The 27,453-nt window shown below is 34.5% G+C and overlaps 1 protein-coding gene across 2 annotated transcripts in view; it reads left to right on the forward strand.

Annotated features, from left to right (window-relative positions):
- The first annotated feature begins 1,902 nt into the window (after window positions 1-1,902).
- LOC116341438 overlaps window positions 1,903-27,453 on the forward strand; it is a 29,491-nt gene continuing 3,940 nt past the window's right edge. The window contains exons 1-7 of one of the 2 annotated variants that reach the window (XM_031768543.1): window positions 1,903-2,804; window positions 5,963-7,106; window positions 7,317-9,207; window positions 12,609-12,712; window positions 19,805-19,915; window positions 20,210-20,368; window positions 26,372-26,862. In XM_031768543.1, coding sequence (XP_031624403.1) covers window positions 2,796-2,804; window positions 5,963-7,106; window positions 7,317-9,207; window positions 12,609-12,712; window positions 19,805-19,915; window positions 20,210-20,368; window positions 26,372-26,862 — 3,909 coding nt within the window. In that variant the 5' untranslated portion in view covers window positions 1,903-2,795. Of the gene's footprint in view, window positions 2,805-5,962; window positions 7,107-7,315; window positions 9,208-12,608; window positions 12,713-19,804; window positions 19,916-20,209; window positions 20,369-26,371; window positions 26,863-27,453 lie in introns of both variants that reach the window. The other variant, XM_031768544.1, reaches the window with a different exon arrangement.

The raw sequence follows: 27,453 nt of genomic DNA on the forward strand, positions 1-27,453 counted from the left end.
TATCGATTATAGTTTCGAGGCATGCGCATTAAATACCAGTTTTGCCATTCAGAACAGTTTACATATGATTATTATGAAAGAGTTGATGGGAGAATGTATAAAATATTCCATATACGATGAGCAGATCGAATGCAATTTGACCAAAGAATCCGATAGGAAATAAACACCAAAACTGAGAACGAGTGCAAATGAATTGTGTGTGCGCGCACGCGATAGAATGAGGGAGAAAGAGATCAGTGGTGCTGAAAACAAGTTCATTCATGCATCCATCGTAGAATATGCAGTGAATTGCAACGTACGAGCTAAAAATCGTTAGCCATGCGAAATGATTTGTGACCAAGAACGAAAGATTTATTTCGCTTTTGATTACGCAAATAGCATCGACTACAACAGCAAAATCGTGTTCGATAATATGTTGATGCATCATAAATATAGAGAAGCATAATTGGCAGGAAAGCCAACAATTAACATCATCATCAACATCGGCCAACCAAGCGAATTGATATTTTATTATTATATCATATTGCAACGTATTATTCTTCTTCTTTCGTTGTTCATTGATTTGATATGCGTTTACGGTACTCAATTGATGGCAAAGTACCGCACGTACATTCTAATTCAGTTTTTCATCATCAGAAGATGAAGAATATACGCCCCAAAAGCAAATCAAGTAATTATTATTTAATCCAAATGCACGAGATTCTAAGTGTGCTAAACTCAGCCCAGAACGCAATTTCATTGAAATGCAGTAAAGATCTACTCATATACTGGCTAAACTAGTGAGTTGCGAACATTTGCCAAATGTCTATGTTTCTAAATTTAATCACGTTCGTCTTGTATATTTATTACTGTTGTTGTGTCCTAGCACACTAGACTATAAAGTAGCAAAGCCGATTGTGTCCCATATTTTTGTTTGTGCACACACAACAGGAACACTTGTTTCGTTCAGATGAATCGTATTTGTATACAGCGATAGTTAAAGATTGAGAGCATGAATAAACGAATAAAAATTACAGCAAACGCTATTATAAATGACTGTAATTTGGCTTAAAGTGTATCAATACAATATTTTTTTTTTACATTAATGAAGCAAAAACGGTGTCTATCTTTTATGTTTGTTTTCATCATGTGTTTGATCTAATACAAACTTATTTCGCAATGAAAAAAAATGATGTTCCGATGAATCCGAAGAAGAAATCGGCTAATGTTCGGTAGAAAATCAAACAAAACCACATAATTTGTATTTTATCAAAATAATGCGAAACAAGTAGGTGAATCGGTTCTATTCGAGTACGGCTATATTTCAGCTGGTTACACAGTCTCATCGCAGTCAACGCACACAACTCTACAACCAAAATATCTATAGATAATGCGCATGAATTTTATTCATGACAAAACGTCCATATAACTTGATTCAAACACATAGAACATGAATTGCGTTCAATTGAGTTCAACACAAACAAGTCTCTTTCTCTTCAATAGTCCTCTTCATGACTTTTTTTTTTATTATTGAAACGATATATATGGTATAAACGTGAGAGCATTTAAATACAAACTATACGCCGAATAATTTAGGGGTAAAATTGGAAAATATACGTATTTTTTGAGAATGTAATGCTGAGTGAGTGATTTTATTTGCGCTGTATGCATTGTACTGTGTACATGTACACGCTATATTCCTTGTTATATTGTTTTTTGTTCTTCTTCTTCGATTAAATCCACGTTGAGTGTGCTGTGTTCTATGGCGACACACTTTTATACGTGTTTATATGTATATATTGGTAAACACAGACAACAGCGCACGTACCAAAAAGGTACAATATACCAACAACAATATGGTCGATGCTATAGCACGCTAAAGCGATTTTTCCATCAGCAGCACACATTCAGTGTGTAGGAAGTCACTCAGTCGGACGGTTTGATTTAACGTCACTGAACGAATTATATTTTCTTCGAAAAGCAATTTTTTTTCTTTGCAAATTCTAGAAAGAGAAGGAAAACGAATTGTAATTTTTCGAACACGAAAACGAATACGATACACGAGTTATTCAAAATAGTGAAAAGTTTCTGAAAGATGCAGAAAGATTGAATCAATTTAAAGAGTATAAAAAAAAGGACAATCAACCAAATCACGAATTTCATTGTGGCAAATGTGAGCGCCAAAAAAAGAAGAGAATTGATATCAATCATAAATGCAAACGACATTTCAAAGTAGTGAATAGCTCAACGATTTTGAATAGAATTATTGCTGATAAAAGTAATCGTACTCGAAATTACTTCTATATTTAGTGTAAATCTGAAATTATTTCAAGTGTAACATATTTTTTTTTTTGTTGGTTTGCTCCGTATCGACCATATTTTCTCAATCCGTGTTGTTTATTCGTTGTGTGCGCGTGTGTTGGAGAAAGTCATACTATGACACTTTGTCAGATGGCAAAGTTTTTACAGGCACAAATTGGTCACTGAATCGAAAAAGAGAGCGAGAGAGCGAAACGGTTTTACCAACAGTGGACAAAATGCAAATATAGGCATAAAATAAAACACGAAGTGTACCGTTAACAGTGGTGTTGATCTCACGTTTCACATCGAAAAATGCAATAGAAAAATCACACGGCCGAATTGGACACGAAAAATCGGGAGCACCAGTACAGAAAAAAAGAGACGCAGAGAAAGAGAAAGAGAGAGAGTGTGGATTGTAATATTTTGTTCGTGCTGTCATACAATCGAAATAAAAAGTACACGCTCAACAAGGAATATTGAATTGCCGTTATTGACGCAAGCAAATTTTCATAAAAATGGCAGAAGTACGAATCGATTTTTGAATACATACTATTTAATACTAATTTTCTATTACTAGTTTTCCCCCCATCGAAAAAAACAAAAACAAAAGACAAACATACTATTACTTCCTTTATTTAAAAAAAAACATATTAGTAAACATACTACATATTTTCCACATTGTGCGATTAATGTGCGCGAGTCATTTTGCTTTGAAATATTAATTCATGTATGAACTCGCATATATGCGACTGTTACATTTTGCCATTTATATAGACATTTTCGTTGCAATCCATTTATTACATAATAATTTCGATTGTCGATTCCGTTCGGTGGTCTCTGTCTAACGCTTGTTTTTCAAACACAGAACAAGAAAACAAATTTATTTAGCCATCAAAATCGATTGCAGAAAAATTCAGCTGGAAAAATATTGAATGCAATCAACTGAATTAAATATTTCATCATTTATAGATATTTGAAGTGTTGTGCGAATGCTGACGGCAATTCAGCATCAGACACTATCGTGTCGATTTGATTAGATAACGATTTGTTTTTGTATAAATATGATAACTGTTGAACTGCACCACTTATCTCAATCTTGTCTCATAGCCGTCACTTCGCACGCAGAAAAAAAAATTTAATCCGCAAATCAGTCAGTTTAACTCGAATTTTTTTATTCTCTCAACTCTTTTTTTCTTCGATTGAAATAGATGCGAGTTTTTGCCTAATCTTTATTCATACATATATGGAAAAACAACAAATTTCTTGCTCAACTTTTTGAACATTTACGCTGAAAAGTTGTAGTTTAAGAAGTTTCTTTAGATTCCTTTTTTGTTGAGAACGCTTTTCATTCCTTCAGGGGGTAAGTTTTTTTGTAGATGCAATTTTCGTTTCGGTTTGTTCTCTTGTGGCTGACTTTCTTTTTGGTTTCGTTCGTGGCTGTTTTTAGATGTACACGTCAATAATTAATGTGTGACTTTTTTTTATTACGTTTAATCGTTTATTGATTAGATTTTTTTCGGTCGTTTTTGCAAGCACAATCGATTTTAATACATTTTTTACGTCATGCACAACTCACTTTTACTTACATCATGATGTGTCATTTTTATATTCAATTCTGTCAAAATCTACAGTTTTATAGTCACCCAAATGAATTAAATAAACACAAAAAATCATTAAAAGTAATAAAAACATAATGATAAGATAAAAACATCATCTCATGTTACATATTATCAACTAACAAAATCCATCTCAAGTTCCACAAATTGTTTTTTTTTTTTGGCGGAAAGTAATAAAAACTCATTCCGCATGAATTGATTATATGACCATAAGCTAGTTAAGCAATTAGATTTTCTCACGTTAGCAGTGAAAGCAGTTTCTTGATAAACGAGAACATATTTATTTGATTTATCTATCGTTGGGCAGCACGACGACATAGTTCAGGTCAATTGCCTTGTTGTTAAAAATAGTTTTTCTCATTCGATATGTGCGCACTGTACATGGTTACTGGAGTCGTTTTTGAGTGAGAAATGATTTCCTTTTGCTTTTATTGGTCATAATCGTTTCACCGGTATAAGCGAATAAAATGTATGCGTTTAAATCGTTATAGCATTGAGTCTTTGTATAGTGGTTCAGGTGTCGTTGTGCTGTATTCATTTAACGAAGCAAGAAGAGCATGCAATAAACACCGTCATTGCCGGCTCAAATAGATTGCCATACAGAAGCACTACAAAATAATAAATGGAGAAAGAGAATCGTCGGAAGGGAAAATCGTAGAAAACAGAGCACAAAGTTAGAAGCAAAAAATAACAACAACATCAAACAAATAACAAAAAAAAAAACACACACAAAAATGTATACGAAAAAAATGGTGTTCATTCACGATGCCCGTGCATACATGACGAACAAAAAAAGGCAGCAGTTAACATGCATACGCTTCCATGCAAATATCGTTTTGTTGTTGCCATACTACTTTTTTAACGTTTGGTCTCCGCGCCGCGCCGTCTTCTTCTGTACTTTATCGTTCGATAGACAACATACAGACCGGCACCACTTCAATCGTGCACTTTTTTTGTTTTTGCTGCCATTGTTGTTGTTAATGTTGTTTTTGCTTTTGGTACGCGCTGTCTTTCATTTGGTGGTGTATTGAATATGTACCGACACACTCAATCATCGATCAGTTGCGTTCTGGCGAACGACAAAGACACAACGCGCGTCGCGCTCCACGTATATATCATTTAATTAAAACACATACATCCATCCATTTGTTTGAAATCAAATTCAAGAACACACACAACGTAAAGAATCGCCAATTTACATAAAGTGTGCAAGAATACAAAAATCGGATTATATTGTTTGTTATACTGAACAAAATGCATTTAAATGTGTGAAACTACGTGTAAATATCGAGTTTTTCAAACTTTTATTTCTGTTAAATGTACGTCTTTTACTACGACGCACATTCATGGGCACAAAAAAGGAAGAATTACAAAAAGACCGATTTTTTTCGGCTAGTTTAAACAGTACATTTTGTTTCATTTTATACGTTCATTCGCACCGATAATAAGTTTATTGAATATGTTCGACGCACGACATATGGATGAATGGAAATAACCAAACAAATGAAGAAAACCACAAATAAAACAGTTTTTTTTGTTTGAAATTGAAAGCAAAACCATTTGTTAGTTGAAAATGAAGATTTCGTAAATGAAACTGGTTTTCTTTGAGTTGGTGTGAACATGTTCCTGCTTTGATCGTTGTTGTTATTAAAAGCAATCGATCATGGTGAAAATAACTATAATAATGGGGCTATAACTACATTGAGTACACGCATATGAAGGAATCAAGTGAAAATTGTTAGTTTTGACGAATGAAAAAAGTGATAATTTGTCACCGGCGATGTATGTCACACATTGAAAGTGTATTTGAAGAACTCAAATGGGCCATTTGCCAACTCCCTTCCATACACGAGTCTTATTTGCGTGCAAAAAAAATAATATTCATTTCATGTCATTTTTTTAATATTATCCAAAATGATGTCATGTTCTGTCTGTGATTGTGTAATCGCAATATAAACGCTTATTCTTTGTTTGTCGGCTGTTAATTTCGAACAAAGTAATTGATACAAATTGACTCGAAATAATTCTATGTGTTTGTTTTTGTGTATTCATTGTTCTATTCATAGGAATCGAAGCAAACTAAAATTCCTCGTTTCGAAAGTGGTACATCGTCATCGGTAGTAACACGAATCCCGAAACCGGGTGGTTTTACGCGACAAAGCATAGGTATATCAAAATTGGCCCGACCACAAGTGAATGGAATTTCATCGAAAACTCGAACTTCGTTCAAACCCGAAGCGAATCCAATTATTTCCGAAGAGATACCATCAAATTCATTTCCACGAAAATCACTGTTGCACCGTTTTGGTGTGGCAAATAAAGTGCAAATCAAAACCATACCGCGGTTTCGAAACACAAACCCGCAGAGAACGTCACAACTGTTGCCTTCGCAAAACAATGTCCGCATTATAAATGAAACCATGGAACTCACAAGAGGCACCGCAATGAATGTAACCAAACCAGTTATTGAATCGGAAAAGAATAACGATGCCATTATGGATCGAACTCTAATTAGATCAAATACATTCGTTTGTGATGATGCACAGGCAAAACTATCGATAACACACGATATTCCGATGGCATCCATACCATCATCATCACAACCAAATGACACAATAAACCAAACAAATCTCCAGCTTAACAAAGAGCGTACATTTAAACGAAGTCTATCGCCCATTCCAGGGGAACCAATGAATTCAGCCAAACGGAAACTGATGCAAGTGTCGTCATCATCATCATCGTTGTCGTCTTCGTCGGCGGCAGGGCAAAAAGTTATGTCAGTTACACATGTGATGCCAATGAACTCAACGCCACGTCGAAGCATTACACATTCCGATGCAAGAAAGTCAAATTTAACATTTTTTGGTAGAAAAAGTGTAGATTTCAGCGAATCACAAGTGGACCAATTACAAACATTTACATTTGATAACACAACATTCGAACAAAGCAACCATTTTGCACCGGATGCCACTAAATTAGATAGTGCAACGAATGCAACGATGCACAGCAACAATCGCGTGTTCGATCTAACACAAACCGTTGAACAGAATGATGCATTCTATCCAGAAACAAAAAATTGCAATGTAACTCTAACACTGGACTCTAATGCAGCGGAACATGAGCTAAAAAATGATGATTCAAACAAACCCAACATTACCAAAACCATTTGCACTAACGATACAGATGGAAATCTAACGAAAAATATCATTGGTAAGTATTTTAGTAACTGTGCCTCATTATTATTAGTTTTCTCTTCTTCTGGCATTTTGTTGTAGCTGTTGCCTTTTTTGTCTTCTACGGTTATGCAATTGAGAAAAAAAAGATAAATGAAAAATGTACATGCAAAGAAAGTCTTGGAATATAACTGAATATGTGCTTTTTTTTGTTTTCGTTTCTTTTCTTTTCTTTTTATTTGAATAGTGGAAAAATCCCAGCCAATTCAAATAGGTGGAACTGGTGCGTTGAGTGAGGATCTATTGGTGGCTAAAAAGCGTTTTTCACTTGGTTTAGAATTGCCCGAATGCACATTGGATTGTTCGATTGAATTGTGTGATTCATCGGCGGCGACGTCTGCTCAAGATAGCTCACCATTAGTCAACTACAATCCACATTCATACGACATGGAAGAGAGCCTTGGAATTTTAACACCCGATCAAATGATTGAATTTTTGGACACAAATGCGACAAATATGAAAATTGAATTGCCATCAAGTTTGCCAGCGAAAATTGAACCGCATAAATGTCGTATTGATCAAACACCATCGCCCGAAGATTTGCCATTGGACACGATTGAAGTGAAAACAATTGATTCATCAAAAATTGAAGATGTCGATTTAACACTGCAACCATCATCAATCGTTTGTGACAATGATGGCCCATCACAAACCGATTCATACTCAAAAACTGACCAAATGACAAAATCAACTACCTCAAAAGTGACAAACAGTTTTATTACAAGTGTTACGAGCATCGCAAGCCTCGACAATGGATATCATGCCGATGGTGAAATGTCACGACCGGCCAGCCGTGGTGCTGAATCGCCAATGCGACGCGTTCACAATGCTCGTCAAAATAAATTGTATGCCGCTCATGATGTAAATGTTCCGGTTGTTTGCCGACGTCAGGATCCAATGACCGATTCGGATTTCTTCACCGAAAGTGATGCCGATGTGGACATTTTTCATCGTGGTGATCGTCGTGTACAAATTATCGACGGTCATATGTACAATGCTCAAGGTGCTGATGTATTCATTGACGAAGCACAGCCAGAAAATGAGATGGAATCAAGCGGTGTTTATACAGATGTTGATCATCGTGATGATGTTCCTTCAAATTCAAATTCACAAAATGAAAATGAAAGTGATATGTCACCCGATGGCTCAACCGAAACGATTAAAAGTTCAGAATATGCAAATATTAATGAAAACAAAAAATCGATGCCAAAAACTGATGCAGACAATAATACAAAACAAATGCAAAAACAACCATGGGCTTCGCTACCAACACAATCAAATCAATCGATAGCAGCGATGTCAAACATTTCGAATAGTTCATCAACGACAATAAACGACAGCGTTACGACTTGTTTGTGTGAAAAACCGAACATTGACGACGGTGGTGGGGATCATGCTCAGCTGGTTATCAGTGAGGCGTCGTCATCGTTGCCGTCGTCGTCAAATAATAATGAAAATACATCGTGTAAACTTCATTCGATCATTTGCTCTGACAATGACAATAGCAATAGCAAAACAGCTGCACCTCAATTTAAATCAAGTACACCAAAAGTGAAACGCTTCAGTCCAAATCGTAAACAATTTAAAAATGACACTGGATCAGGTCATAGCAAACGAAATGAATCAGTTGGAAAACGTGAATCAAAATCGATTGGTGTAAAAAATCGTACAAGTGTTGTGTGTGGTTTAAAAAAATCCCCATCAATATCATCAACATCGCCAGGCTCAAAATCACCAATTGAAAATGGTCGAAATAGTAATTGTGAAAATGCCAATACAATCAATATGACCAGTGATCAATCGCCGATTGCAGTGCACGTACGCAAAATCGTACCAAATAAATGGGATGCGGTCATGAATAAAATTGCACTAAATAAAGCCGAAGTGAAAACAGTAAAATACAGTGAGGTGAAATCAAAAGTAACATGTGGTATAAAACGTGCTTCACCAAATTCAAAGACCACAACAAATGAACAACAATCGACAACAAGTGATTCGGGTAATTCGTCATTGATTTCAACCAAATCATCCGCATCACCAACGGTCACTCGACAATCATCGCATGGAATTACAAAAAGGTTCGTACTTTCCGATGATTGATTTTCTAATTTTCTGTTTATTTTATCCGATACTTCGTATTGGCGCGCTATTATTGTTTATTTCTATTGTGATGTTTGTACGTTTTGTGGCTTTGCACTTTTGTTTTAATGTGTACACAGCAATACGTGTTCACACAATATTTCTTCTTGGCATCGTTTCTATTTCGACCGATAATCTCATAAAACGCTAATATAATCGCGTGCAAAAGAGAAAAACCGCGAGATATGAAAACAGAGACATAGATAGACGTAGACATATATACACAGCATGCAAAGGCTAGATCGTTAGATATTGATAATTATCTAGGTTTCACATAGTAAAATTGACGCTGATATGAACAGTCTTGCTAGTGTTTTTTTCGTGCGCTGAACATTGTTGTTGGATTGACGCGCTGCTGCGATATAACAATTTAGCGGCAATAATCATAAAACCTAATGGCAAATGGTCATTTTTCATAAGCAGAACTAGTTAATGATGCGAAGCAAAGAGACTGATCCTTCAATATTTTTTGTCGCGCCAGCAACAACGAACATATGCAATAACTGCTGCGTTTCAATCAAACAAAAAACGAGACGCTTTACGAAACTACGTTTAATATTTATTTTTCTCTTTCTCTCTCTTTTTTGCTAAATTTTCGACGTTGCTGAACCAAGTTTAAAAACAGGCGTGAAAAAACGATGATTTTCTGTAGGTTTTTGTTCAAACTGTGTTTATGTTTTTAAACATAATTCTCAATGAATGTTTTATTCAATAAAATATGGCTGCTTGGTGGCTATGGTGGTAATTCACAACTTTGAACCGAGCTACGTTCACTTTTAAATAAACATTTTTGCTTGCCAAACTCCAAGCATAAGAATGTGCAAAACGACCTCAACGGATTGATTTAAATATTGATTGGTATATAAAATGTGTGTGTTTAAATGACGTTTTGACGTCGAAAAAAAAACATACACACAAAAAATCCGTTTGTTTACCAGAATATACTTGAAATCATCCGAAGCAACGGGCATTTGATGCTGTATAACTGCGCAAAGACATTGTTTTTTTCATCATTAAATCATAAATTGTGATGGAATTTTTGTGTTTGCGATAAAGATAGCATCGCTTAAATTTAAACATATACAATTCATTCCATTCATTCACATGTCACCGCACAAACAATACATCCAATTATTATTGTACATCTTCATGTATCTCCCGTTTTATATTTAATAAAACTCTTGTGCATATAAGTTTTTATCTTAAAATATGAATGAAGTGAACCAATTAACATTGTTCTTAATTCAATTTGAAATTCATTTGAAAGCGCGCGCCCAATCCGCAATATGTATGGTATATGTATCAAAAACGGTTTCTTCTCGATAAAAATCAATGTACCGCATATATGTGATTGGCATCAACCATGATTTTATGTATTCAAACTATTCATTACCTATATATTTTCGCTTCAATAATTATTATTTGTTATTTTGCGAAAGGAATTTAAATAAATTTTAAATGCATTGCTATTCGGCCCGTCTGTGTCAGCAGTGCCCGAAACCGATTGACACACATATTCGTGTGTGCGCGTATTTTAAATCATGAAGCATAACGAAAATATAACCGTATACTCAGTATTCTGGCGCATTATGCGCACCAAAGCACTTGAATAAATGATTTAGTTTCAGTTTTTCGTTTTTTCTTTTCATTTCTTTTCTTCCTCTCTTATTTGATTTGCAAGCGCGTCGCGATCTTCACTTGTCATTCGAGTTTGTTGTATTTTGAAATTGTACATCTCGTAAATAATAGTGTAAACCAATCTATCTAAGTAGCACCGTTAAAATTTCTTTCGGCACATATCACACGCACATTCTCCTTCCCATAATAATTAAAATGTTGTGCAATATTTTGCACATGCAATTGTTTGGACGCTACAATGTTAGAATTCACAAACAAAGCGGGCACGTTCGGTGAATTTGCCTCAAAGCGATTGCATGAAAACAAGTACGCTAATTTTAATACCGATTTGAGAACACTGCCAGGGTTTTTGCGTTTTTCTATTTGTTTTCGATTGATGGAATGCGCTTTTTTTTCTCACTTGGCCTAGCAAAAAAGGTTATCATATTGATAATCGTCTGACAATTCGGGAAAAATAAAAAAACGTACACAATACGCATCGTTTTCTTTCTATTTGTAAATGAAACATGCAATGCAAACACAACAGCATTTTGAAGATAATAAAAATGATTTTAAAACAAAAAGTTCAAACGCTGAACTCTTATACTACTTTTTCAAATGGTGATTGTTGATGTATGTTGGAACTGGGAATCATATAATTGAATTGATTTATAGTCTAATTGCTCATTTACTCTCGCTGCTACTTTAATGATATCATTCAATTTTAATGGCCGTTATATTTTTTGTTTTATGATAATGAATGAGTCGCTTTATTCGAAACCATTTTCTCTATGCATCGCTTCTTTGATCTGATAGCGAAGTAGAAAATTCATGTTTAGCGACAAGTCATTTTTCATTTATGGGCGGTCTTATTCACATAGTTCGTAAATTGAATTCAAAATTATGTGCATAATAAAAGAGAGATGATGAGATGGCGATTGACAAAGAGAAAAAAAACGTAGAAAACTTATTTTAATTAGACAGAAAACGACTGAAAACTCAAATAAACTCGTACGTTTTGCTTTTTTTTAATCGTGCAAAATGCTGTTATTTCGAAAGCAGTCGAGAATAGATTGTTTTGAAAATGTGAATATTGCCGATGTTTTTTTTGGCGGTCGAACCAAATTGATTTTCGTGTTTTTTGCGGTATTAGAACAAATATTTGCAACAGAGCATGCTAGTTAAGCACACGAGGAAATGGTTACATTCGAAACGAGCTCGTTTAATGAAATCCGCTCAACTTTTAAATTGAAAACACACAATGTAATTTTGTTTTTTTTTTTAAAAAAACGAACAATTCAATTGCATAGATTAACCTATTGATTACTTAATAGCCATTAAATGCAGTGTGTCATCTCTTTCAATGTGCTCGTATGTATGAAAAGCACCGTAAATGTTCAATTAGCAATTGGAATTTAAGCCACAAAAGTACAAAGTCACTTCTGCAATCGGCGACAGCATGCAACAACAACATTAGGCGCGCACAAGCCGTTTATTGTATTAAAGTGTCTCTTTTTCGTATCGAAACGGAACACTGTATACGATGTTGTCGTCTTTTGCATTGTTCGTTCATAAATTATAGTTAAAGTCTATCTCTCTAAGAATTAAAATGCAATTTTTTCTCTGTCTTTCTCCATTTACTTTAAATCATATCACGTTTGTCAATTGTGTTCTTTTTTTGCTCACTTGTTTCTTTACCATTTTCATTAAATATTCGAAACAGAAGCATCGAACGCGACAGCAGCAAAGATAGTCACTTGAGCTTCAGTCGAGATTCAGCCGTTGTAACACCGGGAAAACAATCGAAGCCGACAACATCAAGCGCACGTAAGTTGAACAAATTGAAAGATAAAAAATTCCATTTTAAGTTATTAGATTTATCGTCGTTTTTTTTTTTCATCGTTCGCCATTATATTTGTTAATAACTTCATTATAAGTTTGTTGCGGGCAAAAAAAAAACAATAATAAATAGAAAATGTAGAAAATGCATTCGATAACGTTAATATTCGCCTGGCGACGAGCCATTAAAATTCTTTATGGAATTGCATACGTTCAGGCGTTTTTCATTCGCTGAAGACGTGCTTTACATTTTGTTCTGTTTTTTTTCTTCATCAAAGAAGCGTAAGATACGAGGGATTGGAAATGGAAAAAAGAAAAAGGATTTAGTGTTCGAGTTAATGAGATCGTAAAGTGACAAGTCCGAAACAGTTGTTTCAGTTCACGCTATAAATATTTAAGCAGGTCTGTTGGCATAGAGAGTGATGCGCTTTGGCCCAGTTTGCAATGTGTGATGCATTTATATTTCGTAACCGTGAAAGTTTCTGTTGTATCTCGCACACATACGACCGAACATCGGACGCATTTCTTAATACTTGTTCATTTAAATTTGACGGAAAATTGCAATTCTAAATAAAAGTTTTTGTCTTTTGTGGTAAACTTTATTCATTTTCACATCCAACGACTTGATTTAATTCCAAATTTGCATAAAGTTTTAAGTATTCACATCACTCCATTTAATGACAAGGATATTGAATTTTCGTGCATTTCTGCAAATCCGCTGCCACTAGAGACAGTCAACGCTTTCATTTTATGAATAAGTAAACATGTTGCGCGTTTCATAATAATTTTTCAAATACTAATTAAATTATATTGTGCACATTTGCACTTTTAAATGGTTTACATTTCGTGTACGGAGTCTCATGTATATATCCGTCAGACTGTGTACTGGATTAAAATTCGTCGTTTCTGTTGAAAATTATAAAAAACAAGACAGGCAACAAAATAAAATAAACAATCGCCTAGAGATAAAGTTTTTATATTGGAATTTGATGTGTTTAACCATAAGACATTTAATCCACTGTGTTACAAATGTAATGATGTGATCTCATAATAAAGTCATATCGTGTGTTCAGCGAATCCATTTGAGGAAATGTTGATCGATCGTATTGTAAACACTTTTAAAACCTGTGTTGAAATAACGGTCAGTCACCGTAAAACGATGATGATAAATGTTGATGGTTTAATCGCTCATTTGCACAAATAAAATAAACACCTCACATAAAATGTTGGCCGAATTAGATCATTCAGATGTTTGACGCACACACCGTTTCTCCGTTGAGGCACGATGTTAAGTGTATCAATCTCATAAAATTTTTCATCTAAAAATATCGTCTGAGAAATATCGCTGAAAAAAAAATCCATTCAAGAAAATGCACACAGTGTCGTGCACACACCGAATATTCACTTCTCGCTCATCCGATTTTGATCGCCATAGCTTTTGCAGTTTTTCCGCTCCCGTTTTTTTTTTGCTCTTACCAAAGTTTATTTTCGTTACGATTTCAAGCGTTTGTTTTCAATTTTCCTGTACTCTTGCGTGTCGAGCGGAAAAAAAAGAATCTTTATTCAACGATCAACATAAAAGAAATTGTGTCGTCGTTTTAACTTCATTACAAATTATTGTTTACATTGTGTGCTCTCAAAACAGTATTCGGCTTGGTTTTTGTTTGTTATGCAAAAGATCATCTCGTTCGTGTAGTAGGAACAAAGATTTTCGCCAACGAATAAATAAACAGACTCTGAGAAAAGCATGAACAATGAACAGTTATGTGTGCTATGTTGGGCGATTCGGTTCATTTGTGTCATGCAATCGGAAATCATTTCTATCGCAGATAAAAAAAAATGCAAACACAATGAATCGCCGGGTCCTTCCCCTATTGCGGAGACAAAGGAAAGAAAACAGAAATTTGAAATTCCAAATTGAACAGATGATATTATCTTTTTGCTTCGCCAAAATCCATTGTACTCTGATACCACGCAATTCATGTGTTTTGAAGAATTGCTGTTGAAAACAGAACGGAAAATAAAGTACACATGATTCTTCTTTATTTTCGAATTGTACTTCTGGACAGATAGTTTCAAATGCAAATTGTTTATTTAAATTATGAATATTTCTTTGCAATTACACCATTCCGTTATCAAACAACTTTCAAAACCGTTCGTTCCAAATGATATTGTTGGAATACACATTACCCATATAAGTTTGATGGCACACACACACTCGCGCGCGGCATCTGAAAACTTCTCTCTTTACTCATCTCTCTCGCTCTCATTCGCTGTCTTTCTGAAATTCAATTCTAAAGTTCTTTTCACTTGTCTTTGTCAACTTGTTTTCAAGATGTCAGCATTGCGTTACGTATTATTATTCGAGATTCCTTCATTGGAAGAAAAACCGCGATATTAAAACACCGCAAGCATGACGTACGACCACATCGAAACGCACAGATAGTTTGAAGCATCTGTTCGTGATGATTGTGTGCGTATGATTGGCTGAAAACAACAATAACAAAACAAATGAATACACCGCGATGTTTGGCTTGTGTGCAAAATCGCATACAGTTGTTTCACATTTCATGTGTTATATTGTGTATGCTAAACATAAGATGTTTATTACACGACCAACAATGTTTATAAGTTTCTTCGTGTTGTTGACAGTTGATTCCGCAATAAAATTATTTATATTCAATCAAGCGCGTTGCTGATGAAGTGAGTAAGAGAATACAATGTGAAATGATCGAAAATTCAATGGAAAAATGGTCGAGAAAAAAAAAAGAAAACAAAAAACAATTATTTGATTCGAAAATGTAACGTTGCAGCTCACGAGCTCACACAAAAATAAACGCTCCTTTTCAGCGTTTGACAAGAATATTGCTAAACGTACAATTTAGAATATTAACAAGGCCATTTCCTCTCTTTCTCCCATTTCATTTATTCGCTACTCGTTTGTGAGTGTATGTAGTTCTCAGTGTTTTTTTCCTTCACTGATTAACCGGTATTTCATTCGTCGCTCGTCATGTTATTTGTCTACTTTTTGAGTTGCTCTTTCATCGTACTTTACAGATAGTTGCATACAGAAATAGGCTTCGATGGATCCCGTTCCGTATAAATATTCACAGAGAAAGACAGACAGACACACACAGAGAGTGAGACTGAACAAAAGCGAACGATGTTTCGAATGTAAATTTCATTTCATATATTTCTCTTTCTCAACCGCATACATATTAACCAAATGTAAAAATACACGATACGAATCGATTGTATGCTACATTCTTTCATGGTGTTCGACAACAGGCTTCCAACAACACTGGTTTTTAATAACAACATTCGTGCACACATTCAAGCAATAGAATGGATAACAAAGTCTCTCTTACAAACTATCTAGATAGAGAGATAGAAAAGTGCCGATTGCAATGTCTTTCGCAATTCGCGTTCAGTTCTTTAAATAACAATACTCAAACAACACCATATATTTTTTTCTTCTGTTCAACCAACGACAACAGCTACGACAACGACGATGAGAGAGAAGTGAGCAAAAAAAGCGCACCCAAAACGTTCGAAATAAATGTGAACAAAAAAAAGCGAAAAATAAATAAAAAGCTATTTTTTCTGCTTTAGTTTCGAATTCTTTTACTTCTTTTGCACCGCTTCGATTACGGTGCGGAAAAAGACAGTTGAACACATTCACTCATTCGCTCTCGTGTGCTTGCACACCGATTTTCTGCCAGATCAAAAACGAAAAAATAAAAACACTCACAGAAGAAACATATAAATGATTTTGTGCATTGAGAGGCTTCTGACTTCCAGTACTATTGGAAACGCGTCACTGTTCAGACCATATCATTGCGTTGGATTTCATCGTTTATTTTTTCGGTCAGGTTTTGTTTTTTCGTGTGTGTTTTATCACTTGATTCGTGTCGCACGATTCAAATAAACATTTTTTTTGGTCAAGCATATATGCTAGTTAACAAACATTGTGAATCATTTAGATTGTCCATCGTTCTAGATCGTGTGTTGCGAATGTGAAACAAAACTAACAAATTCAAAATTACTATAATCACCGCAGTACTGAATAATATTCATATGTGTGAGCCTGTATTTGTGTAGCCAAAATTGATTTGTCGGTGATTTAATTGGTGTGGCGTGTGTCTGATAAAAAAAAAAACAAAAAAAAACCATCACATTTGAAAATTGGTTCAATTGTTTCAAAGACTTGTTGAACATTTGTAATCTCGCTGTATTGTTCACATTCAAAACTAGTAATTGATTGTGCGTGGTTTGAGTTAAATCGATATTTTACTCCTTCATTTTAATGTGATGTGCGGTTTTGTTTGACGCGAAAAGCAATGAAGTGGCAAAGATAAAAAGGCCAAAATAATTAACGTTTAATGCACAGAAACCAAATATGAGCAAAAAACTATGCAATACGAAAATGCAATCACAATTGGTCGGGTTAATGAATTGATTAACCTGGAGGTTGACTCTCTGCATCGGTTGGACAAAATAGCATTAAAATCAATGACATACAACTTCCCATTTTCGGTGTGATGGGAGAACGTGTGCAATTGGCAGACACATAATTGTGCACATAACATACAGTAACTGAAGACAAAGAAAATAAACACAAGAGATAAATAGTTTCCGATATAATAGTGGACAGCAGCATTGAAAGAAGAAAAAAAAACGGTGGAAACGTGTACGCATAAAAATATCCGGATTATTAGCGACACGGAGATAGAAAGAGAGAAAGATTCAACGGCGTTTTTGTGCTTTGCTCAGTTTTGTATGGGTGTGCGCGCGCGCGAACGCGCTTACATCTCCCGTTCATGTTGACAACGGACACGCTCAATGCTAATTGAAAGAACCATAAACTGAATGGCCTATAAAATCGGTGCGAGACTATTTGAAAACTGGCCCATTTGTGCCGTTGTGGTGCCGTGACTTCGTATCGAAAACTTTGTAAAGAAGAAAACAAAAACGTGAACAAACGGCCATTGCGAGAATAAAAAAAGAGCACAGAACAAACAGCTAATTTGTATGAACGAATTATGCGCAGAACGCAGTAAAAACGAAAACGGTGACGACGGCATTGATTTCTATCATATTCGACGTATTCTCAATCTATTTTCGAAGAAGAAGCCACAAAATCAATTCAACGCAGAAATTGAAAAAAAAAGAGAATCATTTTGGTGCCGCCATTATAACACACAGACATTTCGGTCAATTTTTATTCTTGGAACCATAAAGCGACGTAGGATTCAGTGATCAACTCCACTAATTACTTTTCAAAGCGTGATTTTTTGTTTGTGTATGATTCGGTGATCGATTCGAGTGTTTATTTTCTATTTCGATTTAGTGCATGGAGTCAATTTTCTAGTGGCTTTAATATATATTTGTATAGAGTCTGTTTTCTGTAGTCATTCGAAGAAAAAAAGCAGCCGCGCATCGACAACCGCAAAAACCATTCGAAATTAAAACGCATATGCCATTCGTGAAAATTTGAAATTGCTGCAATTGAAATTGAGATTGTGCCTATTTTCTGCTTGTTTGAGTGCAAAATCGACGTTGAATCGCTTTTGAAGCTTCATTTCGGAAATAAAACGGTGTAAATTCCGAAAGAGAAAAAAAAAAACCAATTTACTAAACATACAACATAAACAAGTACACAAAAAACACTCGCACGGCATGTAGAAATTTGTAACTTGCATCCGAACCGTGTTCATACATAGTATCACTTGTAAACGAAAATATCTACTTCAACAGAAGAAGACAAAGCGATGTGTGTTTTTTGTTTGTAGTAAAATACATATTTTATGTAATTTCATTCTGCTCTAGTTACGGCAAATTCGCCTCTTGTGAAGAGACTTTTAGAAGAATTATTACATATGCAAAAAGCATTCCACCGCCACCGCCGTCACCGCCACTGTCGCCGCATATGTATATAATATACAGCGGATTGCAAATAGCCGCAACGCGAGAACAATGCAGTTGCTACAATTCGAGAGTGGCCCAAGTGTTTGATGCATAATATCGACATCCAAGACGTTCTCTTGCACAAAATAAATGGAAACGATTCGATTGCCACACAATTGATATCTCAAAGCAGAAATCGCGTATGAATTGTTTTTCGTCTGAAGTATGTTGGATTACACATGGATTTAAATAAAGTCAAGTGGCTTTAGATAGCGTCCGGCTTGCTATAATTCACTCATCGACTGAAGTGCTAGTCTTTGCATGCAATAGACATTTATCCTCGCAACGTTTTTGATTTCATTTAATGATCACTTATCGCATCAGTAGCAACCGTTACAATGGGAGTGCATGGATCGAAGGAGAAATTGGCAAGATCGGCATCTGAACGTTACGTGCACAGTAAATATATTGAACAAGAACGTTTCGGCCGATTCGGTAAACGTGCGCGAGGTAATTGGGTTTCGCAATGAATCTTTTCATATTTTTGCTTCTCTTTTTGATCTCTCGAATTCGGTTTCGAGTGATTCCGCTTTTATTTTTAATCAAAGAAAAAAGAAAATAAATAAAAACAAAAAAATCTAACGCCAAATATTGCGAACATTGATTGTGCAACGCTTGATCGGTTTCTGTTGTGATTCGGAAATATCAGAGTCGACATTGTATTTGTGATCTCACATATATAGAGCTCGATTTAGACTTTCAATGAGTCATCTGCACATAATACATGAACAGAGGATACTGTAATGTAAATTAATTTGTTTTTTGGTTGTATCGTCGATTCGATACATTGCACAGATCAGAACGAATTCAATAAGATATCAAAAAGGCTGTGTTGTGCAGTTACATAAAAAAATTAAATTATTCAAGAGATTTTGCGTGGAATTTTCTAATAAACATTTTATTTAATGTACCCATTTCACTTTTACAATGCCTTCATTCATTTCATTCGCGTTAATATCAGAAAACTGTATCGAATGCATTTCACATTCTTCCGTAAGGATTGTAACCCATCGTATTGAATGTCGTTGTTGTTTTCTCATCAGTTTTTCTTAGAAAATTTTTCATTTGTTTTGTTTAAACGAGTAATTAAATTCTGATTATTTCTGATTTTAGGTTCATCGACCAAAAAACGTTCATCGATCCAAAATGGATTTAGTCCGAGTGATACTAAAATTGACACGACTGCAAAAACGGACCCATCAACGGCCAAGTCGGTCACATTGCGTAAGTTTATATCCACATTTCATTGAGTATTATCAAATTTTATGTTGCATTTTAATGCTTATTTATGTCCATGAAAGATTTATGCGCAATTAAATGAAAGTTGACACATGTTTTTAAATGCTAAGGTTAAAAAAAATGTGAGTGCTGTCAACGATGTGCTTTTATTTGCTTGAAAGTTCAGTTATTTTACATAATTTGTTTTCTTCCGTTCGAAAACCGGAGTGAATGACATAAACAAAAGCAAAGAAAGAAATGAAAAATAAAATAATGTGTGAATTTTATTAATATTTGCAGATAAACGGTTTCCAGCAAACAATAATCTTCAAACGACGACTTCGTCGCCAGTTTCAGAGAAACGAGCCACAATCACAGCTAGCAAAAAGTCATCGTCGGCATCAAAACATGTGAACCAGACTAGCACACCGGTGGCAAACAAAACGTCACACGCTAAAGGTGAGCGATCTTTATCAATCTCTTTCTTTTACTTAACCACCGAACATTTACGTGAAGATCGCATGCTTCAAGCATTATGCTGATTGCAAAGTGAGAAGATGTACGATCTGGTAGACGAAGATGTTTTTCATGTTTTGAAATTTATTTACTGTTGCTCTCTCAGTGTTATTCGTTGTTGTTGCTTGTAATTGCAAAAAACAAGCGAGTGTCGAAATCTCTTTCGATTGTATTTTGGAACGGAAGCTCAGACTGACCTTATTCAGTCGAATGGCAGAAACCCTTTTTTGGGTTAGATCATTTTTGTTCTTCGCTCTTTTCGAATTATTGTGTTCCAATTAGTCGCTACTGTGAACGGCTTCCATCGATGACGATACGGTAATTAAGATCACACACATAGGTGACCTCATAAATCTTTTGCACAAGAAAAGCAGAGAAGAAATTTGACGAGAAGAAAAAAAAAACGGTTTCATCTCATAACTTTCGCATTCATTTTTCGTTCACTCCATTCAACCGCACCAAATCTCAATTAGAAGAAAAAAAGACGGCGCCGCGTTACACGAAACATTTTTATTAGAGAAAATCCGCATTCGAAAACAACAACAACAACAAAAACCGAACCGAAGAAAATAACAATCTAAAAAAAATGTATCGCATGCATTTGAAAGCATCAAAAGCACCGATCTTTTTCGCATCTACACATTTCAAGTGAATAACAGATTTTAAAAATGAGATGTTGCTAAACACTATCGAAAGCGATGAACACACATAATTAAAATCATTTATCAAATTCGCATTTTAATACGATCCAGCGATTTGTTTTTCTCTCTCTTTCTCTCATTTTTCGCTGTGCAATCGCACACAATATAACACCAAAGTCATTGCTTGATGGAAGAGAAAGAGAGAGTGCTTTCGTTCAAAAGATAAATAAATAATTTGCGTCGATGTTTTTTTCTTCTTTTCTCTTCACAACGCGCTCACATAATTCTTACCTATATTTTCATTGAATATGATTTGTCACACAAGCCCATTTTGTCAGGTTTTTTTTTTTGTCGCTGCAATTTTTCTCAATTATTTTCTATTATTTGCTGTTATCCAAAGAAAGTTTCATTTACACGCTGGGAGAAAATATTGTGTTTCAATGAGACGACATCGACGAATGTTTGTCTTTGAAGCACGTTACTATAAAAATAACGAAAATAAACAAAAACAAGCCAACATGCCATTACGACCGTGCAGCTTGAGACTCACGGTCTCGTCGACAACAACGATGACAACCATAATTTAAACAGATCGAAGTAATAATAAATAAACATATAGTCACAGACACACACATTCACCAAACAATTTGAATGCGGCGAACACTATTTTTTTTTTGTTTTTAATGATTTTAATTAGCTTTTGTCTCTAAATTCGTCAATACGAAAATGCTGAGTTTTGTCACTTTTTTGGGTTGGGTTCAGCAAACAAACTGCCAGAAAAGAAACAGCACGAACAAACGATCGTTAGTTTGTTGTATCATTAAAATCCAAAAACAATTTCAATTTCTAATTTGCAATTCATCAGCTAGCATATCACACACACACACACGAAAAACAGTTTGTAATCAATACGCTTCAAGGTTACTTTTTGCGAATCTTTCCCCGAAGCATTAAATGTAGTCAGCCGCACACGAGATTAATTTAATTGACTAGAGAAATTTTCCATGGAAAAGGTTAACGAAAATCAGTGGGTAATTTTCCATCATCTCATTCATTTGGATTTTGGAATCAAATTGCGGGTATAAAATGGAAATTCCCCCAATAATACCTTTGGCTTTAGTCTGTTTCTCTTCATTTCTTCACAAAGTTAGCAATTTTCTTCTGTAATTTCCCTCCATTTCTATCGCACATAAATACCAAAGGATACTTAAATTGAGCTGGTAATTTTTGCATTTTTTTTCCAGTGCATTGATGTTTTCTGTTGTTGCTTTTTCTTCTTTTCCACTCTCATCCATATTCACACGTTATTATCTTGATTATGTGCATTAGATCTATGCTTCAAGAGTTTTTGTATATACCATGGATAGAGTCGGTATGACTACATCGCACTGATTCGACCGACAACTATTCGTCAAATTGCTGAATATGAACAAGAGACATACAATAAACGCAAAAAAAGCGTTTATTAAAACTCGAGTAGAGTGAGTTACAGCCTGTATGTGTGTTCCCTCTTCTGTTTTTTCTTTTTCGAGCAAAGAACGTCAATTACAAATACCGCACATTTGATTTACTCCATCATCAGTACAGAGTAGTATACGAAAATACACGCAAATCAACGATTTTACCTTTCGGTTTTGATGAAATGCGCGTACAAAACAGATTGACTGTTGTTCTTCACTTCTATAGTCTGCATTTTCAATGATCGCTTTGCTCTCTTTCCTCTAGCACGGCCGATCGTAGCGTCAAACACAATACGCACTATATATCGCAGATATAATGTTTCAAATCCATTCGTGTGTCTAATGGTGAAATGCGTACGTTAGATTTCAGTGTTATTTTTAATGGTATTTGTTGTTGTTGTTATAGACTATTTTTTCGTTTTTCATTTGCTTCAACTGTACACTTAAGTATGTATGCGCGTACACGATCTCTCTGGCTAATTTCTCAGCAACGATTGAGTGTGGTACTCAAATGCTTTTTGGTAGTTCGGTTTTTCAAGCGTTGTAGCGCAAAAAATCATAATTTGTAATTTAGTTGGACTGGAGTCATTGAACGGCACAAACAACATTTTCACTCTGTCTACATCGTGTACATCGCATTGCACGCGCGGTTGTACATCAGTCACGTCATTCATTTACGTTTGGCATTTTCGGATTACAAATCAAAATCAAAATATCTTTTGATGGTGAAGTGTTTTACGGGAGTTTTTATTGGATATATTTGATCGATTTGTTTTTGTTGGGAAAAATATTCTTTCTTTGGCCAATTTTTTAGTGTCCATCCAAATGAATAAGATTTCCGTTTAATGAATAGAATTGAAATTATTTTTTTTTGTTCTTAATTGGAAATAAAAATTTGAATAATTTGAACGAATGATTTTTATTGAAGTTTTATGTAAAAATGTGAAACGACCCACACCATATTTCGATACGCGTCGTATACGCTAACATACCATATATAAACTTCGACAAGTGCCACGGAATATGAATCTTTAGAATGAATTATGAATTCCATATACAATAACAGTAGTGACATTTGTTGTACTAATAAAGAGCAATGTTTTACACCGACTTTACTATCGTGGAGTTCATTACAAATAACAAAGCCAAAGAGTTTTGTTAATTTACCTGCTGCTGCTACTGTTGCTGTTACCGAAACTGGTAAATAATAATCTATACTTACGCCTTCCGATCGAAATGTGCCAAACCAAAAAACCAACTACACTTTTGCCAAACTTGCAAAATAGATGACAGAATAAAAGTAGGCCACAATTGACAGAATACAAATGTGCATTATGAGTTTTTTTTATCGTCATCATCTCGAAATTGGATTTCGCCCTTGAAATAAATGAATATCATGCTTCCTTTCTGTGACATTTCAAGTGTGTGCAATAGTAATATACTGTTTTTTTGTTTATTTTGAAATGAAATGAGTGCCGCAATAAGACATAACGATGTTGTGCTTGACTTGCAAGTGAATATATGAAAAGACTTAGTTTCTTTTTAAAATAGTTTATACAATGCGTTCAAAGTATATAAAACAATGAATATTTAATTTTTTTTTAAAAAACGAATAAGTAATTAAAATTATCAATTCATTTTCGATTGTTGCGAATGATTTCAGCGTTGAACCATTTCAATGTAAACATTAACATTTTTGCCAATCTGCACCTTTTCTTTTTGAGAGTCCAGTTTCTTTTTCTCATTTCATACGAAATTCATTTGCAAGTACAATGGTTCAGGAGAAAATCTGCCAGTCAACAAAATGTTTCAGTGATTGGAAAATTTGACCGCGCACTATTTAATGATTATAATTGTTTGTTAAGTGAGTGAATATGATGAGAGACTGACAGAGAGCAAAAAAAATCAGCAAAATGCTAAAAATAAAAACATTTATTGCTTTTTTTCTTGTTGTGTTGTTGTTTTAGTGAGTGTATCGAAGCGAATAGCATTATGAAAGGTGGCCATAATGTGTGTGCTCACTCATTTGAACATTAAAGAGAGCAAAACAAGAAGAAACAAAAAAAACACATCACTAATCACAACACTCTGAAGCAAAGTGTTTCTGCAAAATTGCAAGAAGAAAAACTACGTAGACAGAAAGTTATGAAAACGAATTGTAGTAATAAAACGGCGGAACATTGTTTCATCCGTAATTTTCGCAGTGATTTGCATTTTTTTGCAAAGGAAATTCCAAACAAAATTCTTCAAATTAAGAAGTCAATTCTTGGAAACGTTTTCTTTTTTCCTTCAAACTGATCTTTGGCTTATTTTCAGTTTATTCTATTCTGTAGAAAAGTTGTCAATGAACTTTTAACACAAAATTTTGCATGCTTCCAAATGTGACCCTTGATTTCATTGTTAACAATTGCAAACGATTCAATACTATAGAAACTTTTAAACCACAACAGTATATTGAGTGATGACTTTGAACTTTGTCGTTGAGTCAAAGTGTATGTACTATTTATGTCTTATTTTTGAAATCACATGCACGATTGAATGCGATAGAGATGAATCCACCACAAAAAATGTAAACAAAAACATTTTTAACAAATATCGAGATAGCAACGTCAAATCTAGCGTCAAATTATTCACATAAAGTTATAAAAGCGCTTTGGAAAAAGTCAATTAACAGAAAAAAATATATTCGTGTCGATGAATCGTGGAATCTCTTCGAATCGAGTCTTGAATATTGAAATAGGTTTTGAATTTTCTAGTTTATGTGAACTCATTGTGAATGTTGTTGTTGTTTTTTTTTCGCCACAGATGAACTTGTGTTTTTAATTCGATTAAGCATGGTTTTTAGCAAAACCTTGACAAAATTGATGAATTGAGAAATCCATGCGAAATCTATAGATCGAAGAAAAAAAAACAAATTACACTTAGCCGAATTGTTCGAGTGGAAAAATTGTCGCAACATGTTTTGTGTTTGTTTTCGCATTTCACTTCTTTTATGAAAATGCCATACGTTTTTTGTCTTCTTTATTCGGAAAAGTTTTTTTATTAGTTATGAGCTTTTCAAGGCGTACTAAGCATGTTACGCACAGTTAGTTGCATGCAAATAGAGAGCAAAAAATTGCAAAAAAAGTATTAATTTGTGTTTGCGTGTGGAACTAACGATGTGTTACTTATATTGATTTTCTGTGTAAAACTGATTGTGAATGAAAAAAAAGTATTTCCATGATTTCCTAAGCCATGAGTATCTCTGGTTCAACTGAAAAATTGCTAGCTCACAAAAGATTCTTCATCCTCTTATGTTGTCAATGGTGTCATTTGTGGCAATGCAACTCATTCATTGACTTGATTAAGCAAATGAATTTTTTTTCATCAGAAAATGGTATTAAATAGTAAAAATTCGAACGGAATTGAAAGGTCTAGACAATATTTAATGACTTAAAAAAAAGCAAAACAAATGCAGGTGCATTGAATGTGCGTAAGATGTAAAAACTAACAGAAAATACCTAATTTGCCTGAGTGATCACGAATTGTTGACGTTATTGTTGTTGTTGAACCAGAAACTCATGCATTCGATATGGTTTTGCATTTTGCAAAATTTACTATGGCAAATAATGAAGCGGTAGTAACGTAAGCAATATGTATTACTTCAGGAAATATATAGAAAATCTACCACGCATATCGAATTGTTTTGATTTTATTTATTCATTTAATTTTGATTTCTTATGAATTGATTCATTTCAATGACGTAAATTGTGATAATTCAGGGATAAAGTTATAGCTAAATAAATTTAATGAAATGAGCAAAGAATTTAGGACTGTTTTTTTTTCATCTTCTGTTTTTTCATTAGAACTCGGTTTACAATCGACGCCAGCACATCCGTCAACCATAAATAATAACAATAGCAGCATCAGTAATAACAATCACAGCACGAAGAGCGGAACGAATTCATCAAAATTAGCAACGAATGACGAACACCATCAGCAGCCGCTAATAGCGACTATTCATCGAAATGGTAAAACGTCGGCAGCAACATTAATCGCAAATAAAGCGGTAGCCGTGCCGCAAATTAATGCAAAATCAACAGGAAAGTCAGCATCTCGGACGATTGTCAATGGTGAATTAAATGAGAATTTAATTGAATTTTCATTCGTCGATTCGATTGATGGTGATACTACCGGTTGTTATGCATCGGCCACCGTTTCGACCATAAACACTGATAAAACAACACGGAATTCAAATCAGCAACAGAAGCAACAAACGGCAGCTGATTTGAATGTTATAAAAGCGAACAAAACCATTGTTGCATTGAGCATTTTAATTCAGCATTTAACGACAAACGTAAGTATTTCTTTCGAATACACAGGCACAGAGGTGTGTGCACATGAATTATTCAATCGAAATTTGGATCGATATCTATCGAATAGCAACTAGTAAAAATCGTCGTAAAATATGTTTTTGATCGTTCATTTGCATTGCATTTTAGAGAAGCAGGTAGACAACAAACTCAAAACATATACTAATCAAATGGTTCACTATATTCGATTTGTTTACCTTTCTGTAATTTTCCATAAGAAAAAGAAATGACATGTAAAATGTTTATGATTTATGGGGAATGTCTGTCAGAAAGAGACAAGCTAAAATTGAAATGTGTCGAAGAAGTCAAAAATGAGTTGGACACGAGAGTACAAACAAGGAAAAATAAAATTGAAAACCATGTGTTCATTAGGATTTGCAATGAAAACATTTACTGTAAAATGTATCGATGCTTTGACGATATGCAGCAGGCACATGTACACACATTATTTTATGCTTATATATACGTTTTGTTTCCTTTGTGCTTTGTCATGTGCGATTTTTTTTGTGCTAATACATTGCGTGTGTGTCTGTGTGATTTTCAATCGCACCCGCTCCATACATACACATACTGGC

This window comes from Contarinia nasturtii, unplaced genomic scaffold (assembly GCF_009176525.2).
Source record: "Contarinia nasturtii isolate CC-2019 unplaced genomic scaffold, AAFC_CNas_1.1 Cnas_scaffold_695, whole genome shotgun sequence".
NCBI classification, from domain to species: Eukaryota; Metazoa; Arthropoda; class Insecta; order Diptera; family Cecidomyiidae; genus Contarinia; species Contarinia nasturtii.